Here is a 16,030-nt window from a genome sequence, read left to right as displayed (position 1 = left end):
GCTGACGGCCTAATAACTTTACTAATGCTACTAACTGGTAAACAATAGAGTTTATGAATTGAATTTATTTAAATTTTTAGTCCTTAAAAATATTCTTTTTCGAACGCATGAAATTTATTTAATAGGTATATATATTTACATGTTTACCAAAAGATATTGTATTTAGTTTTTTACAAATGACTACCCTTTGATGTCGCTATTAAATTTTCATTTCGCTACTGGGACTCAAACTCAGTCCCTGTATTACAAGTCCATCTTTCTACCTTTGGGGGACTGGAGGTAGAAATATTTTAATTAACTTTTTAATATTTTTTTTTTTAATAAATTAATTTTAATTAACAGTCTTTTTCATCTGGGTGTTCATTTAACCCATTTTGTCCCTCCCGTTCCATCTTGATTGTTCACTTAACCCTTTGTGTTTAGTTGTATATGATAGAATTATTTTTTTGTATACTCAATGTGATTTGCGCCTGGCTTAATCTTAGATTCCTAGGCTTTGTATTTTTTTTCTCTGTGTAGGATTTTGTATTTTCCGTTTAGTTGGTCACGTAGGGTCTTTCTTTAACTTCTTGTTGTCCTGTTTTTGAGCTCTACCTAACCTTTGTACCCTTCCCCCTCTTTTAGAACTCATTTTACCTTTTTTACTTATCCTGTCATTTTTAACCTTTTATCCTAGACTTTATCTAAAGGGTCCACACGGATCAGTCCGTGCTACCTTGGTTTCATTCCCATTTCTCATCTCTCCTTCCCTAAATTTTACATACCCAGTCTAGTTAGCTTAGAGGGTGGCGCCCTTTTGGGGGGAGGGAATACGAAGGGTCTGAAAAATCTCATCATTTTCTACAAATAAAATCATGTAATAATTAGGACGGACAAATACTAGACCCTTTATCCCACTACAACTGTGTTATTCCGAAACTTTATTTTGTACTTGGAAAAAAATAATAAAAATTGTTTATCGTAAACTTTCATTTAAACTGCAGGAAAAGGTGTTTTGTTTGAAATTCTTATAGTTAGTTGCCCTAACAACATTTTTTGTCGTAAGTTAGGGTGTACACTATCTCGAGGATGCTTTAATTTTTTTGGCCTTGGTAAAACAGGATGTTGAAACGAATGATGAGAAAAGAGAGATCTATCTTCCTACTCTCCCATACTTCCTTGAAAAATATCAAATCTCCCATTGGGATGTTGTTGGACTGTGGTTTGGGGCGCGAGGCAGTATATCCCCATTTCTGCTCGACTTTTTCGAAAAACAGAACATCGGGAAGAACAAATTAAAAGAACTTGCCCCCATCATCATATTAAAAGATAGGTACGCTCGCTATTATCCATCGCCATCTCTACAGCCCATCGCAATGATGATACAATCTCAACCACCTACACCAATTTATCCATGTTTTTTTTTTTTTTTCCACAAAAAGAAGAAACTCCACCACCCCCACCAAATTTTACCAGTTTTTTTTTTTTTTTTTTTTTTTTTTTTAATTTAATTTTTTCAATTTGATTTTAATGTGGCATGTCTGAGTAGTATGCCGTGTCATATGGCAACCCAGACGCTGGGCAGCTCATCAATAAATTATTAATTGTTTCTCTCTCTACTCCCAACATGGTTAATCGGAGGATTCATCTTTCTGGCCAAATTAGTACCAGGTATCTTCAAAGTTTGCGACATGGTTCGAAAATTACGCGACTACTGGAAAGAAATCGGCACATCAAGTCCAGTTTCCAAACGTACCAACTTTTATCAAACCGTACAAAATCAACATCATACGTCTGTGTACATGGAGTGCTTTTCTTACCAATCGGTGATAGCCCCGAAAGATTATCCTGTAGATATTTTTCAATTTTTCGCCACATTTTCTAATTTAATTCACCGACTTTTCTAATTTAACTATCTCCAAGTCCTAATCCTAATTCGCAGGAATAATGAACAGTGTTAAGAAGCAGGAATAATGAACAATCAACCCAATAGATACTTTTTAGTTTTTCACCAACTTTTCTAATTTAACTTTCTCCTAGTGTCCTAATTCGAAGTGTTCTTAAAGAGAGCCAAAATGAATAACCAACGTGGCCGCTATTGGTGCCCCTCCCCTCACACTCAGTCAGCACAAGACATCGCCACAATGACGCGTGAGCTATTCTGGAACCTTAGTGCTCACTCGTTTCCACTCGAAGAAAACCGACCTCGCCCGAACCCCACCGAGTCACCTTCGGGCAAACCCGTCAGTTCGACTGTGGAGGAAGATTGTGAAAGAGGGAGGCGTTCTATTTGGGGAAGTAATGAGGTGCTGAATGAAGAAATCATAGAGTTGTATGATGATGCTAAGATAGATGCGATGGGGTATGTGCTGCGCCCTGTGTGTGATGCTTTCTCTTTACTGCACGGGGAGACAGGGTGCTGGGGTATGAGGCTGGAAATGGGCGAGGGATTTTGTTAGCTTACATTTTGAAGCACTTTATGAGGTCTACTTTTAACGTTTAACTAAAGGATTTTGTTGCTGTTGTTTCACCTTTAGATTGAGCCGATTAACCTCCCTCTGATCAGAAACCTCGAAGATTTTGCACCTCGAAGTTTTTTGATTGTCCCTTAAGTTGTGTCCAAACATAGTTGGCCGGCCGTCAATCGATGAGGAGAAACTATGTTATCAAGACAGAGGGGACGGTTCAGTCGACATCGATCATCGTCGACCGATGTCAATCGACGGCCGGTCGACTATGTGTGGACACACCTTTACTGTCTACGTCTTTTTGATTTGGGGAGCTGTGAAAGAGAAAAGGTGAGTTCTTATTATGACAGCCCCTCACGCTCAGATTGTCTGTCAGACCGTCCCGTCGAAACGTGTGTGGCTTGAGACCGAGGTATCTCAGGCGATCTGAAGATAAGTCTGAATTTTTTTTCCGCCACACGTTCTGTCGGTCTAAGCGTAAGTGGCCGGCAGTAGACAACAATATTCATTAATAATTATTATTAGGTACACATCTTATTCTAACTAGCTCTCAATTGTCTGTATTCTTTTCTGCCCAGTTGGTGTATTGGTCAAATAAGGGATGGCTTTTGTGAAGTTGAACTGCCATTTCAATGGGCTTTAATTAATCAAAACCTTAAAAAAAGATATAACGAAACACTTGAGAGTTGAGATGTTTAGTTTACCTACTTAGGTATACTCCCTTGGTAACTTGGTATGTTGTGTTTTACATTAAATAAACAATTCCTATCTATTCTTTCAGTCACCCCCTCCCTTATCATCAAGCCTCCTGGCTGAAAACGTTGCCCAATCTTCCTCCCTCACTTGTACCGGTCTACTAGGTCCCTCGCTCTCCCCCTCCATCAGTGGAAGTGATCCCTTCCCCTCCATCCATCACATAATGAGCTCCATCAGTAGCATGTCCACTGACAGTGGAGTGGAGACGCAAACCTCATCCAGCTCTTCAGACTGGAAGTGTGGAGATGGTGCGAGTTTTGAGTTAGTGGACGAGATGGTCATGTCCGAAGTGGAAGAGGTGTCAGGTGGACAGTTGACGCCTTATGAAGGTGAGATGGAGGTGTTTGGACCGCTTGAGAGTTACAAAACGACAGACGAGACGTAGACAGTAAAGGTGTGTCCACACATAGTCGACCGGCCGTCGATTGACATCGGTCGACGTTGATCGATGTCGACTGAACCGTCCACTCTGTCTTGATAACATAGTTTCTCCTCATCGATTGACGACCGGCCAACTATGTTTGGACACAACTTAAGGGACAATCAAAAAACTTCGAGGTGCAAAATCTTCGAGGTTTCTGATCAGAGGGAGTTAAATAGGCTCAACCTAAAGGTGAAATAACAGCAACAAAATCATTTAGTTAAACGTAGACCTTCTCATAAAGTGCTTCAAAATGTAAGCTAACAAAATCCCTCGCCCATTTCCAGCCTCATGCCCCAGCACCCTGTCTCCCCGTGCAGTAACCATCTTACCCATCTCCCCACAAGCTCCTCCGGAGTCCATCCACTTCCAAGTCTCTTATAGCACCATCCAGCCATCCCAACCTTGGGTGTACGATTGTAACCAACGTCCTGAGCTCGTCCTATCCTTGCTAGCTAGCAGTCTGGCTAGTGTCATGCATGCGAGCTATGTTAACCTTTACGCGTACGACCCGTGGCACTATGTGTTGGAGGAGTCCATTCTGTTTCGAGTGTTGAGTAGAGAGGTGAAGAGGTGGAATATAAGGGAGAAGAACTGTTTCGCCAATCTCGCTGTGAAGAAGAGACGGGCGATGATTTTCGACGTGGTGCCCACTGAGGATTGTCCTGAAGGTAATTGTTATTGATGAGGTCAAAATAATCCCCCCTCCCGGAAACACAGATACCTAACTAGTTTTCAAAGAAGGAATAAATAATAGGAAGTATCACGATGTTTACACTGTAGATCTTCCTGCAACGTCAACATTGTTTACAATATCAATATTATGTAACCTTTCTGGAGTGAAATCCTCCTTATTCCAGGTCTTGGAGTGGAGGTAGAAAACGTGTCTTCTCTCCTATGCATCCCCATCCTTGAACCTGACAACACCTTGCACGGTCTCATAGAGCTAGGACGCCCCAACACCCAAGCTTGGACCAACGGGGAGCTTAACCTTGCAACCATCCTGGCCCAGTGGCACTCTATCTCTCGATACCATAGCAAAGCACAGGAGGGCAACTTCCTTCAGGAACAAATCCACAACCACGTCAAAAACCTCCTGGACGAATATTACCGCCAAGAAAACTTCGAGGCCACCGTGGAGCAGACGTTGAACTTTGTCAAGTACTTGACGCTCGCAGAGCAGGCGAGTTTTGTGGCAGTCAAATACGGGAACATATTGGTCCATTATAAACATACGGCGCGTGACCCAAACAGGTATGTGAAGACCGACGTGCGACGTTCACGGATTCCGGAAGATTCACGCAGTTCTGTGTATGGTTCAAGTCGTTTTCAAGTACTTGACGCTCGCAGAGCAGGCGAGTTTTGTGGCAGTCAAATACGGGAACATATTGGTCCATTATAAACATACGGCGCGTGATCCAAACAGGTACGTGAAGACCGACGTGCGACGTTCACGGATTCCGGAAGATTCACGCAGTTCTGTGTATGGTTCAAGTCGTTCACGTCAAAGTGTGAGCGAACAAGGATCCCTTGGAAGTGTGAGTGAAAACTGTAAGTCGCCCACAAGTTTGATCAATGATTGCGACGATTCCCGTGTCTTTGAGTGTGAAAATGGTGATGACTCGGGCGAAAGATGCGATAATTTACGTGAACATGGAGAGGAAGAGGTAGAGGATATTGTGGACTATGTTCGGAAGGAGAAAAAGTGTGTCAGGATAAACGATATGTCTGAATGTGGAGCGGAGTATTTGAAACCGTTGACAGAGAATCTGGATGGTAAGAATAACTTGATTTTTAAAAAAAATAGGATTCAACTACCTATCACTAAATATTATTCACACAACGTGAGATGTAGTTTTGACATCCCCTCGATACTAAAAATAATCATATTCAATGGTTTCGATTTTGAACCTGTCATACCGAATTTCGCCATTCTCTGGTCGAACGGGATATATTTTAATGGTGTTTCTGCAAGTACCTAGATAGGTAGTTTTTTCTAGTAAATCCAAACTTCCTTTTCGTTGAATTCTAACTCATCCACAGCGGAACATCTAGTCATCCAAAATCTCCTCTGCGTACCCATCTTCTCTGAAAACTCGTCCGTTCTCGGCATCATCAACATCTACAACAAGAAAAGCTTTGGGGCTCCGTCCCAAGACGACCAAAGTGAAGTCACTTCTCAGGAAAACGGATTTCCTTCCCAGAAAGGATCTACTTTCCAAATTGATCAAGACTCCAAGACCAATTCCGAAGACAATCAAAGCCCCAAGTCCGCTTCACAAGACATGGAAAGCTCCAAGACCGCTTCACAAGACATGGAAAGCTCCAAGACCAATTCCCAAGACAAGCAAAGCTCCAAAACCAATTCCCAAGAAAATCCCGGGCTCAATTCTAAGCAAAGTTCTGGGTTCACATCCCAAGACGAGACACTCGTACGCATTATCGCCGACTATTTCGTTCTCATTCTGAGCCATCATCTGATGAAATACGACTTGTGTCGCTTGACAGTGCAGTACGATCTGGGGTATCGTATCCTACAGGTGAGCATCAACGGTTTTACGGTTTTCTTGCTAGCCTATTTATCTTGGAAGGTAGCGCGCCTCCCTTGTAAGCGCTAAGTCGCGGATTCAATTCTCGCCCGGGGCGAATTCCAACCTAAAAGATAACTTTCTTTTTCGGAACGGCTGGCTTTCTCCTGTCCTGTCTTCCTTCACTTTTCGCTTTCGAGGCGATAAGACCTTGGCAGTTACATTGACCTCTATCAAACGTCTTTTCTAATATCACTTTAGCGTTATTTCAAGACTAGTTCATTTCAAATAGATGCCTACAATGCTCTAGAGATTTGGTGTAATAGAGTAGTATATTTCAGAACAGAGATATAAAGAACATTACCCTCCTGTAAATTTTTGTATCAGATTTTTCGTCTAAGAAGAAGAAGAAGAAACGAAATGTCATTAGATAAGACTGGGATCTACAATCTGCTGTTGCTGTCACATGTAAGCAGGTAGCCATTCTGTACTCCCAGTCGACTCTCCTAAATTGACTCTGTTTATTCATCATCTCTTCCCTTAGGCATAATCTATGCCCGAAGAAAACAACCAATCCTGTAACACCGACGTAATTCTATCCACAGCTAACACCACCTCGGGACATCATCACCTGCGCTCGCCACACGTCATATCCCCGACGCAGCGATGAAACCAAAACCCCGCCCAGAAATTCTAAGGTCCCGTCCAGCGATTCCGAGGTCTCTATCGACACTCCTTGGCGGAGCTTCGAACGCGGTCTGCCGCCAGATTTCTACTCTTATTCGTGGCACCCGGGGCCGGCGGAAATGAACGCTCTTCCCGCGTACGTTTATCTGATGATGCAGCAGACGTATGGGGCTTCGCGTCTGTTTGACCGAGACGCGTCGGAACGATTCGTATCCCTCGTGCATGCGTTTCATCATGAGAATCCGTTCCACAATTTCCTACAGGTGTGATTATCCAAAAGATGGGTTAAGCTTATATTTGCTTATCTACAGGTGATCGGAATTTCCTTCTAAGGATTGATGGGAATATCACAATTTCCTACTGGGGGACGGTGACAAAACCAAAGAAGACGTGGAGAAACTCTGTGGTACTCGAGATAAGGAACTGTTAGATGTCGGAATCTGAGATACGAAACAGCGATAATGAAAAGATAGGCCAGCGCCACTCACTATTAGGTAAACCTGACATTTACACCTGATCATGTCCGCCTATCAGGTCTACCTGATATGTATCAATGTACCTACCTGATGAGCACACACACTATCAGATCGGGCGAACCCGTCAGTTCGACTGTGGAGGAAGATTGTGAAAGAGGGAGGCGTTCTATTTGGGGAAGTAATGAGGTGCTGAATGAAGAGATCATAGAGTTGTATGATGATGCTAAGATAGATGCGATGGGGTATGTGCTGCGCCCTGTGTGTGATGCTTTCTCAATTGATTTGGGGAGCTGTGAAAGAGAAAAGGTGAGTTCTTATTATGACAGCCCCTCACGCTCAGATTGTCTGTCAGACCGTCCCGTCGGAACTTGTGTGGTTTGAGACCGAGGTATCTCAGGCGATCTGAAGATAAGTCTGAATCTTTTTCCGCCACACGTTCTGTCGGCCTAAGCGTGAGTGGCCGGCAGTAGACAACAATATTCGTTAATTATTATTACACATACACATCTTATTCTAACTAGCTCTCAATTGTCTGTATGCTTTTCTGCCCAGTTGGTGTATTGGTCAAATAAGGGGTGGCTTTTGTTCTCCCATTTCAATGGGCTTTAATTAATCAAAACCTTAAAAAAGATATAACGAAACACTTGAGAGTTGAGATGTTTAGTTTACCTACTTAGGTATACTCCCTTGGTATGTTGTGTTTTACATTAAATAAACAATTCCTATCTACATATTCTTTCAGTCACCCCCTCCCTTATCATCAAGTCTCCTGGCTGAAAACGTTGCCCAATCATCCTCCCTCACTTGTACCGGTCTACTAGGTCCTTCCGGCGTGTCCAACACAGATTCGGACTTGGCCGGACATCACGCCGGAGTGGCCGAAATGCTACTGGCCAAATCCTGTCTGTTTCCGGAGCGACACCTGGCCAGTATGTAGGTATCTAGAATGGAGGGAATGGTAACTCACAAAGTTATCTTTGTAGCATAGACCGAGTACCAAAGTACCTATTAGGTACTCGGTCTTTGAAAATGTACAAGTACCTTTACCTCACTAAATATCCACATCATTTTATGTTTGTGAATGAAATCTAAAGATCAATTTAGCCAGCATAGTTAACATGGAAGCTAGAGCGCCTGATTTGTAAGCCTGAGATCGTGGGTTTGATTCGCGTCCTGGGAGAACTTTATTTGATAAGATTCGTTCTCGGAACGATTGGCTTTCTCCTGTCCTGTCCTCCTCTCTTCGATTTGGGGACGATAAGACCAGTTGATGCAGTTCCCTGGTTCCCTCTATCTATCAAATCTCTTAGAAAAAAATTATCGTTAATAAAACAATAGGTACAATATAAAAATACTCTATTTCTACTAACACCAATGCCAACAGGATAATGGGGAAAGTGAGAAACCTCATCCGTTATTGATGAGGTCAAAATAATCCCCCCTCCCGGAAACACAGATACCTAACTAGTTTTCAAAGAAGGAATAAATAATAGGAAGTATCACGATGTTTACACTGTAGATCTTCCTGCAACGTCAACATTGTTTACAATATCAATATTATGTAACCTTTCTGGAGTGAAATCCTCCTTATTCCAGGTCTTGGAGTGGAGGTAGAAAACGTGTCTTCTCTCCTATGCATCCCCATCCTTGAACCTGACAACACCTTGCACGGTCTCATAGAGCTAGGACGCCCCAACACCCAAGCTTGGACCAACGGGGAGCTTAACCTTGCAACCATCCTGGCCCAGTGGCACTCTATCTCTCGATACCATAGCAAAGCACAGGAGGGCAACTTCCTTCAGGAACAAATCCACAACCACGTCAAAAACCTCCTGGACGAATATTACCGCCAAGAAAACTTCGAGGCCACCGTGGAGCAGACGTTGAACTTTGTCAAGTACTTGACGCTCGCAGAGCAGGCGAGTTTTGTGGCAGTCAAATACGGGAACATATTGGTCCATTATAAACATACGGCGCGTGATCCAAACAGGTACGTGAAGACCGACGTGCGACGTTCACGGATTCCGGAAGATTCACGCAGTTCTGTGTATGGTTCAAGTCGTTCACGTCAAAGTGTGAGCGAACAAGGATCCCTTGGAAGTGTGAGTGAAAACTGTAAGTCGCCCACAAGTTTGATCAATGATTGCGACGATTCCCGTGTCTTTGAGTGTGAAAATGGTGATGACTCGGGCGAAAGATGCGATAATTTACGTGAACATGGAGAGGAAGAGGTAGAGGATATTGTGGACTATGTTCGGAAGGAGAAAAAGTGTGTCAGGATAAACGATATGTCTGAATGTGGAGCGGAGTATTTGAAACCGTTGACAGAGAATCTGGATGGTAAGAATAACTTGATTTTTAAAAAAAATAGGATTCAACTACCTATCACTAAATATTATTCACACAACGTGAGATGTAGTTTTGACATCCCCTCGATACTAAAAATAATCATATTCAATGGTTTCGATTTTGAACCTGTCATACCGAATTTCGCCATTCTCTGGTCGAACGGGATATATTTTAATGGTGTTTCTGCAAGTACCTAGATAGGTAGTTTTTTCTAGTAAATCCAAACTTCCTTTTCGTTGAATTCTAACTCATCCACAGCGGAACATTTAGTCATCCAAAATCTCCTCTGCGTACCCATCTTCTCTGAAAACTCGTCCGTTCTCGGCATCATCAACATCTACAACAAGAAAAGCTTTGGGGCTCCGTCCCAAGACGACCAAAGTGAAGTCACTTCTCAGGAAAACGGATTTCCTTCCCAGAAAGGATCTACTTTCCAAATTGATCAAGGCTCCAAGACCAATTCCGAAGACAATCAAAGCCCCAAGACCGCTTCACAAGACAAGGAAAGCTCCAAGACCAATTCCCATCTGTTATCAATACTACTTATGAGGAAGAAGTGCTTCTGCATGATGTTATTGGGTGATGGGTGTTTAATAAACACTGTTTATATCTATTGTTATTGGTACGAGAGGATAAAGATGGAGGAGGAGAAGTAGGAGAAGAAGAAGAGGAGGAAGAAAAAGAAGAGGAAGTAGAATAAGGCGACGATTTCGCCAAAACAACAGGACATGTCGTTCGAATTCTTGCCGCTCTCGGTGTTGCCTATCTTTGGCTTTTTCGTCACAACTGGGCTACGAGGCTGAGACTTACGAGCTTCTAAATGCAACTAGGTGTATTCACAATAATAATTGTAAAAAAAAAAAAAAAAATGGGCACTCATAGTTAAACTTTCAATATTGGTCAAGGACAGTGCAAAAGCTCTGTTTAAGCTGTGGGAGATTGTATAATAATTATCTACCTTAGTAAGTACCTATTTATTTCACTTACATTACATACCTATGTACAAAAGTGTACATAACGGAGATACCTAACTCTAAGCAGGTAGGTGGTAGGTAGATTTTTTTATGGTACCTAGATATATGTAGATACCTTGGTAGGTACCTAGCAATCTAACTATTAGGTACCTAATAATTTGTTGAAAGAGGGATGTGTTCTGCCATTGACCTAACTACCCACTTACTGTTTGAACTTCATACGGTTTTATCTCTTTTCCTACAACGTGTTTAGAAGGGGGGGGGGGAATCTTTAATTCAACTTATCTCCGTTCCTATCAAACAATAAGACAGTGTCTATGTACCTATGTATTCTATGTACTTACTTGGGATTTCAAGTGTTACATATATGAAATACCTACCAGATTTTTTTCTTTTATTTACAGAAAACTCAGCCCATTCAAGAATCCACGGTATCCTATTTTTAGACATTAATAAGGCAGTCAATTCCTCGAAAGTCCATTTATCAGACAACCAGGCCATCGAAAGCCCTTTCAAGTCATCCGAGACCGTTTCCCTCATTTGATACCATCCCTCCACAATGTCCACTGTACTCAACCTGATAAACAACTCCGCCAGTAGTCGCGACCACTACAACACAGACTACAATGTGCAACCAGAACTACAACTCTCAAAAAGTTGGGATTTTTTTTTTTTTTTTTTTTTTTTTTAAGAGGTTTGCATAGGCGTAGGAATGGGGGACAGCTGCCCCCCTCCCCCTACAAAATTTCAAAAAAAGTATGCAACCTTTACTTAAGGGGCTACACAAAAAGTTTTTTAAAAAATCGCCTGCGGCGCTGAAACTTTTACCTTTGATGAGGCTGCATTTCTCGAGATTGTAGACCAAAATTTCGCCTGCGGCGCTCTAATTTATTTTGCTCATTTTAGCGTTCAGCTATAAATAGGACAAGAAATGTATAGAAAAATGTCTAAGAATTATAGGTACGTCAAAATTAACTCGTGACAAACATGAGGCACATAGGTATCTACCTACTTTTTGAAAAATTTCGCCTGCGGCGCTGAAAATTTGAAGCTCGATCAGACTGCATATCTGAAACGTTGTAGCCCGAGGGGTGGGTATAATGCACAATCATACATGCAGAATGTTATACGTAAATAGGTAGGTAAATATGATATCAAATCAGTAACACATTACAAATGAATATAAAGTACATAGTATGACTGTATAGATAAATAACATCTAATATAGGGTAGGTACATAATGGAGAATAAGTTGGTGAATAATCACAAAGTTGGTGAATAATCACAAAAACATCTTTCATACAATCATTTCCACTTTGTCAATTGATACAAAGCTATTGTGTTCACGGTCTGCCGCCAGATTTCTACTCTTATTCGTGGCACCCGGGGCCGGCGGAAATGAACGCTCTTCCCGCGTACGTTTATCTGATGATGGAGCAGACGTATGGGGCTTCGCGTCTGTTTGACGGAGACGCGTCGGAACGATTCGTATCCCTCGTGCATGCGTTTCATCATGAGAATCCGTTCCACAATTTCCTACAGGTGTGATTATCCAAAAGATGGGTTAAGCTTGTATTTGCTTATCTACAGGTGATCGGAATTTCCTTCTAAGGATTGATGGGAATATCACAATTTCCTACTGGGGGAATGACAGTAACAAGGACGGTGACAAAACCAAAGAAGACGTGGAGACAGGGCCGGATTAACTCCCCGCGGGGCCCGGGGCAGTTTCAAAGGCGTGGGGCCCCCAGGACCTACCCCCCTCCCTACTAGAAAACACTTCTATACCCACCTAATTCATTTGTATCAATCATTACCTACGAGTTTTGTTATCAAAATGTATTTTGCCGTTTCAGTTCTTTACACATTGAAGTTTTAATGTTTGTGAGCACATCTTTCATGCAAAATACCTATCATGTTTTTTTTTTAGAAAAAACCCATAATATCTAGTGTAAGTTCTCAAAGCGTGGGGCCCCCAAAAGCGCGGGGCCCGTGGCAGTCTGCCATTCTGCCTTATGGGTAATCCGGCCCTGTGTGGAGAAACTCTGTGATACTCGAGATAAGGAACTGTTAGATGTCGGAAACTGAGATACGAAACAGCGATAATGAAAAGATAGGCCAGCGCCACTCACTATTAGGTAAACCTGACATTTACACCTGATCATGTCCGCCTATCAGGTCTACCTGATATGTATCAATGTACCTGATGAGCACACACACTATCAGACAGACCTGACAGATCTGAGTTCGAGGTCTTGACCTTCACGCACCGGCACGCTTCATCTTACAGGCCGTACTATGCATGCACTTTACGTTCGTCAGCATTCGGAACAATTCGGTCCTCTTCTCCGGTCTGGACCAGATAGCCCTGCTCCTGACCAGCGTTTGTCTGTTCATCGCCCATCCTGGCGTGTCCAACACAGATTCGGACTTGGCCGTACATCACACCGGAGTGGCCGAAATGCTACTGGCCAAATCCTGTCTGTTTCCGGAGCCATACCTGGCCAATACGTAGGTATCTAGAGTGGGGGGAATGGTAACTCACAAAGTTATCTTAGTAGCATAGACCGAGTACCAAAAAGTACTCGGTCTTTGATAATGTACAAGTACCTTTACCTCACTAAATATCCACATCATTTTATGTTTATGAATGAAATCTAAAGATCAATTTAGCCAGCATAGTTAACATGGAAGCTAGAGCGCCTAATTTGTAAGGTGTAAGCCTGAGATCGTGGGTTTGATTCGCGTCCTGGGAGAACTTTATTTGATAAGATTCGTTCTCGGAACGATTGGCTTTCTCCTGTCCTGTCCTCCTCTCTTCGATTTGGGGACGATAAGACCAGTTGATGCAGTTCCCTGGTTCCCTCTATCTATCAAATCTCTTAGAAAAAAATTATCGTTAATAAAACAATAGGTACAATATAAAAATACTCTATTTCTACTAACACCAATGCCAACAGGATAATGGGGAAAGTGAGAAACCTCATCCGAGCAACGGGAGAAGTCGCCAAGACAGAAGCGCTAACCAATATTCTATCCGCGCTCACCACAACCGGACTGGAATGGTGTAAGCGCGACCACGCTTCTTGGGTGCAAATTGCGCTCATAAACTCGGCGCAACTCAACTTCCTCGCGAAATCCGACGCCGTTTGTAGCGCAAATTTGGTGAACTATTTCAAAGAGAATGGAGAGAAGCGTTGTGCTTCGTTCGGTGCAATGCTTGGTAGATTTATTCGGGAGGAAGATGTAGCGTTGCAGATCTTTGTGTTGTCCAGTGTGCTCCCTCAGGATGGTGGCTTGAAGGAAGTTATGCTTGAGAAGATGAAGTATTTTCAGTCATTGATGAACCTCTTACCGGTGTCGATTATGAGTGCATAACTTCATTATTTTTAACTAAGTGACTTCTTTTTGGAATTTGAACAATTGAAAATAAAATAAAAAAAAAATCTGCTATTAGTGAAATTTCCAATTAAGTTATTGATGAATCTCACCATAAATATGACATTTTCGATCAATCAATGTCATTTTTAATCTCTCTCTCTCTCTCTCTCTCTCTCTCTCTCTCTCTCTCTCTCTCTCTCTCTCTCTCTTCTCTCTTTCTTTTCTTTCTTCTTTCGTGGGTTTGTTCCTTCTTCTTTACATCACTTTTGTTATTTCATACAGTGTTTATAATGTAATAGGGTGTTGCCATTATGTAATATTTTGTCAATTGCCTGTATTGTATTCACTTTAAATAAATAAATTACAATTACAATTACAAATTTCTTTTGCCACTTGATCTTAGGGTACTCAATCGTTAGACATATTATGTCATAGGCTCCATAAGCCTACCCCACAAGTACACGTCATATCTACGGGGTCCGTACTACGTAGGTACTTTCTAAAACTGGGTCATGAGGTCAAGATCACCAGTGATAACGTCAAAATGTCCACAAGTCTTGATAATAAATTTTATTAGGATAGTATGACAATATTCAAGGTTTTCTTTTCTTTTTTTATTGTATTATTATATTTATTTTATAAATTATTTTCTAGAAGCGCGCAAATAGGTCGGTACACAATACACAGGTACCTATACTTACCGCTCCATTTATTATTATTAGTGCGTCTATCTTGTAAGCACTAAGTCGCGAGTTCGATTCCCACCCACGGCTGACTTTCTAATATCCTATATTCAGTCCCTCTTTCGGGACGATAAGACTTTAGCATCTTGGTCCTATTAGTGCTGAGCATTATTAATAGCACAGAAATGATATCAACCATGTTGTTGATATCATTCACAGTAGCAAGATTTTGTCGAAGACAATCGATCATACTCGTAAATTGTGATTATCAATTGCGTACTACAGGTTTAAATGGGAAAAAGTAGAAAGTTGTGAACAAAATATCTCAAGAACGGTTTGTCGTAGAGAGATGAAATTTGGTATCATATCCCGGTATGGTCCAAGGACGTGACTGTAGATAACAATTTAGAAAAAATCGGACAGTCACTCATCCAGATATCAACCAAAGTCAATGTTGCTTCGAACTTCGAAATAAACTAGTATAGCTCCGCTATACTGTAATAGTAATAGAAAGTAAAAATCATTTTTTTTCATACCTACCTACTTAATAATTTATGATTCCTTATTACACGGGGAGTATTTAAGATAGGAAATTTTCGAACAAAAATTTGGACTTGTAAAATTTTTCAAAAAAAAGTTCAAGTTTTGGACACTTTTTAATGATCCCTTTTATTACATGGGGAGTATTTTGAGATAGGAAATTTTAACTTTGTGTGTGGTGACGAATAACACTTCAAATTGAACGTTTGATAGACAGCTGGTTGTCAAATAGGTAGGTAGGTACCCATAATTATTAATTATTACCTATATGGTATTTATTATTATTTTATTACTTTTTTTTATTACTATTATTATTTTCGAGTGAGTTTTAGATATGTACGTACTACGTAAGTACTTACTTTATCTGTTTATTATGTTGGTTATTTTTACTTTCCTTATCCCACCTATAATAAGGAAGGTATCTAGTGTATTCGCGGAAATTTTTGGTGGTGAGTTTTTAGTGCAAAACGCATTTTGAAGTCCCTAGAGCCTGAATCCAAAGTTTCAGCCATTGGTCCGTTTGTGCGTCTGTCTGTAATGAAAATATCTCGAGAACGGTAAGAGCTAGAAACTTGAAATTTGGTATGATACCCTAAAATGGTGACAAGCTGACAAGGATGTAACACGAAACTGATTAAGATCGGTGCAGCGTTTGGAAGTATTTTGACCGTTTTTGGAGGATTTCGGCATGATTCCACAGGATAAGGGAAGTCGTGTGATGTTCACACCAGATTTTTTTTTTTTTTTTTTTTTGGGGGGGTTTTAACCCCTGGGTCTTTAGTTTACGT

General features: G+C 41.4%; 3 protein-coding genes across 3 annotated transcripts; all 3 read left to right on the top strand.

Moving 5' to 3' along the window:
• Positions 1-2,754: 2,754 nt before the first annotated feature.
• On the top strand, positions 2,755-7,150 carry LOC103506081. Its single transcript, XM_026821336.1, has 7 exons — positions 2,755-2,777; positions 3,229-3,532; positions 3,912-4,295; positions 4,485-4,807; positions 4,980-5,400; positions 5,668-6,164; positions 6,758-7,150. Exons 2-7 carry the CDS (start codon positions 3,367-3,369, stop codon positions 7,106-7,108), a joined length of 2,142 nt encoding a protein of 713 aa, XP_026677137.1. The 5' UTR covers positions 2,755-2,777; positions 3,229-3,366; the 3' UTR covers positions 7,109-7,150.
• A 1,048-nt stretch (positions 7,151-8,198) lies between these two features.
• LOC113468497 lies at positions 8,199-10,320 on the top strand. Its single transcript, XM_026825641.1, has 3 exons — positions 8,199-8,244; positions 8,912-9,655; positions 9,923-10,320. Exons 1-3 carry the CDS (start codon positions 8,199-8,201, stop codon positions 10,318-10,320), a joined length of 1,188 nt encoding a protein of 395 aa, XP_026681442.1.
• A 1,677-nt stretch (positions 10,321-11,997) lies between these two features.
• On the top strand, positions 11,998-14,078 carry LOC103516290. The gene is made up of 3 exons (XM_008481567.2): positions 11,998-12,180; positions 12,929-13,149; positions 13,599-14,078. The coding sequence occupies exons 1-3, from the start codon at positions 12,037-12,039 to the stop codon at positions 14,014-14,016; spliced, it is 783 nt and encodes a 260-aa protein (XP_008479789.1). The 5' UTR covers positions 11,998-12,036; the 3' UTR covers positions 14,017-14,078.
• Positions 14,079-16,030: the final 1,952 nt, after the last annotated feature.

The sequence above is a fragment of the Diaphorina citri genome, unplaced genomic scaffold, assembly GCF_000475195.1.
Source record: "Diaphorina citri unplaced genomic scaffold, Diaci psyllid genome assembly version 1.1 scaffold1, whole genome shotgun sequence".
NCBI classification, from domain to species: domain Eukaryota; kingdom Metazoa; phylum Arthropoda; class Insecta; order Hemiptera; family Psyllidae; genus Diaphorina; species Diaphorina citri.
This window is presented reverse-complemented; position numbering and strand designations above follow the sequence as displayed.

Excerpts from the sequence above, each read along its gene's own strand:
- LOC103506081 (XM_026821336.1), top strand. The coding sequence starts at position 3,367 with ATGAGCTCCATCAGTAGCATGTCCACTGACAGTGGAGTGGAGACGCAA. Across the intron at positions 3,533-3,911 it reads ACAGTTGACGCCTTATGAAG|CCTCATGCCCCAGCACCCTG; the intron begins GTGAGATGGAGG and ends GCCCATTTCCAG. Across the intron at positions 6,165-6,757 it reads TGGGGTATCGTATCCTACAG|CTAACACCACCTCGGGACAT; the intron begins GTGAGCATCAAC and ends TTCTATCCACAG.
- LOC113468497 (XM_026825641.1), top strand. The coding sequence starts at position 8,199 with ATGCTACTGGCCAAATCCTGTCTGTTTCCGGAGCGACACCTGGCCA. Across the intron at positions 8,245-8,911 it reads TCCGGAGCGACACCTGGCCA|GTCTTGGAGTGGAGGTAGAA; the intron begins GTATGTAGGTAT and ends TCCTTATTCCAG. Across the intron at positions 9,656-9,922 it reads GTTGACAGAGAATCTGGATG|CGGAACATTTAGTCATCCAA; the intron begins GTAAGAATAACT and ends ACTCATCCACAG.
- LOC103516290 (XM_008481567.2), top strand. The coding sequence starts at position 12,037 with ATGAACGCTCTTCCCGCGTACGTTTATCTGATGATGGAGCAGACGTAT. Across the intron at positions 12,181-12,928 it reads CGTTCCACAATTTCCTACAG|GCCGTACTATGCATGCACTT; the intron begins GTGTGATTATCC and ends TTCATCTTACAG. Across the intron at positions 13,150-13,598 it reads GAGCCATACCTGGCCAATAC|GATAATGGGGAAAGTGAGAA; the intron begins GTAGGTATCTAG and ends CAATGCCAACAG.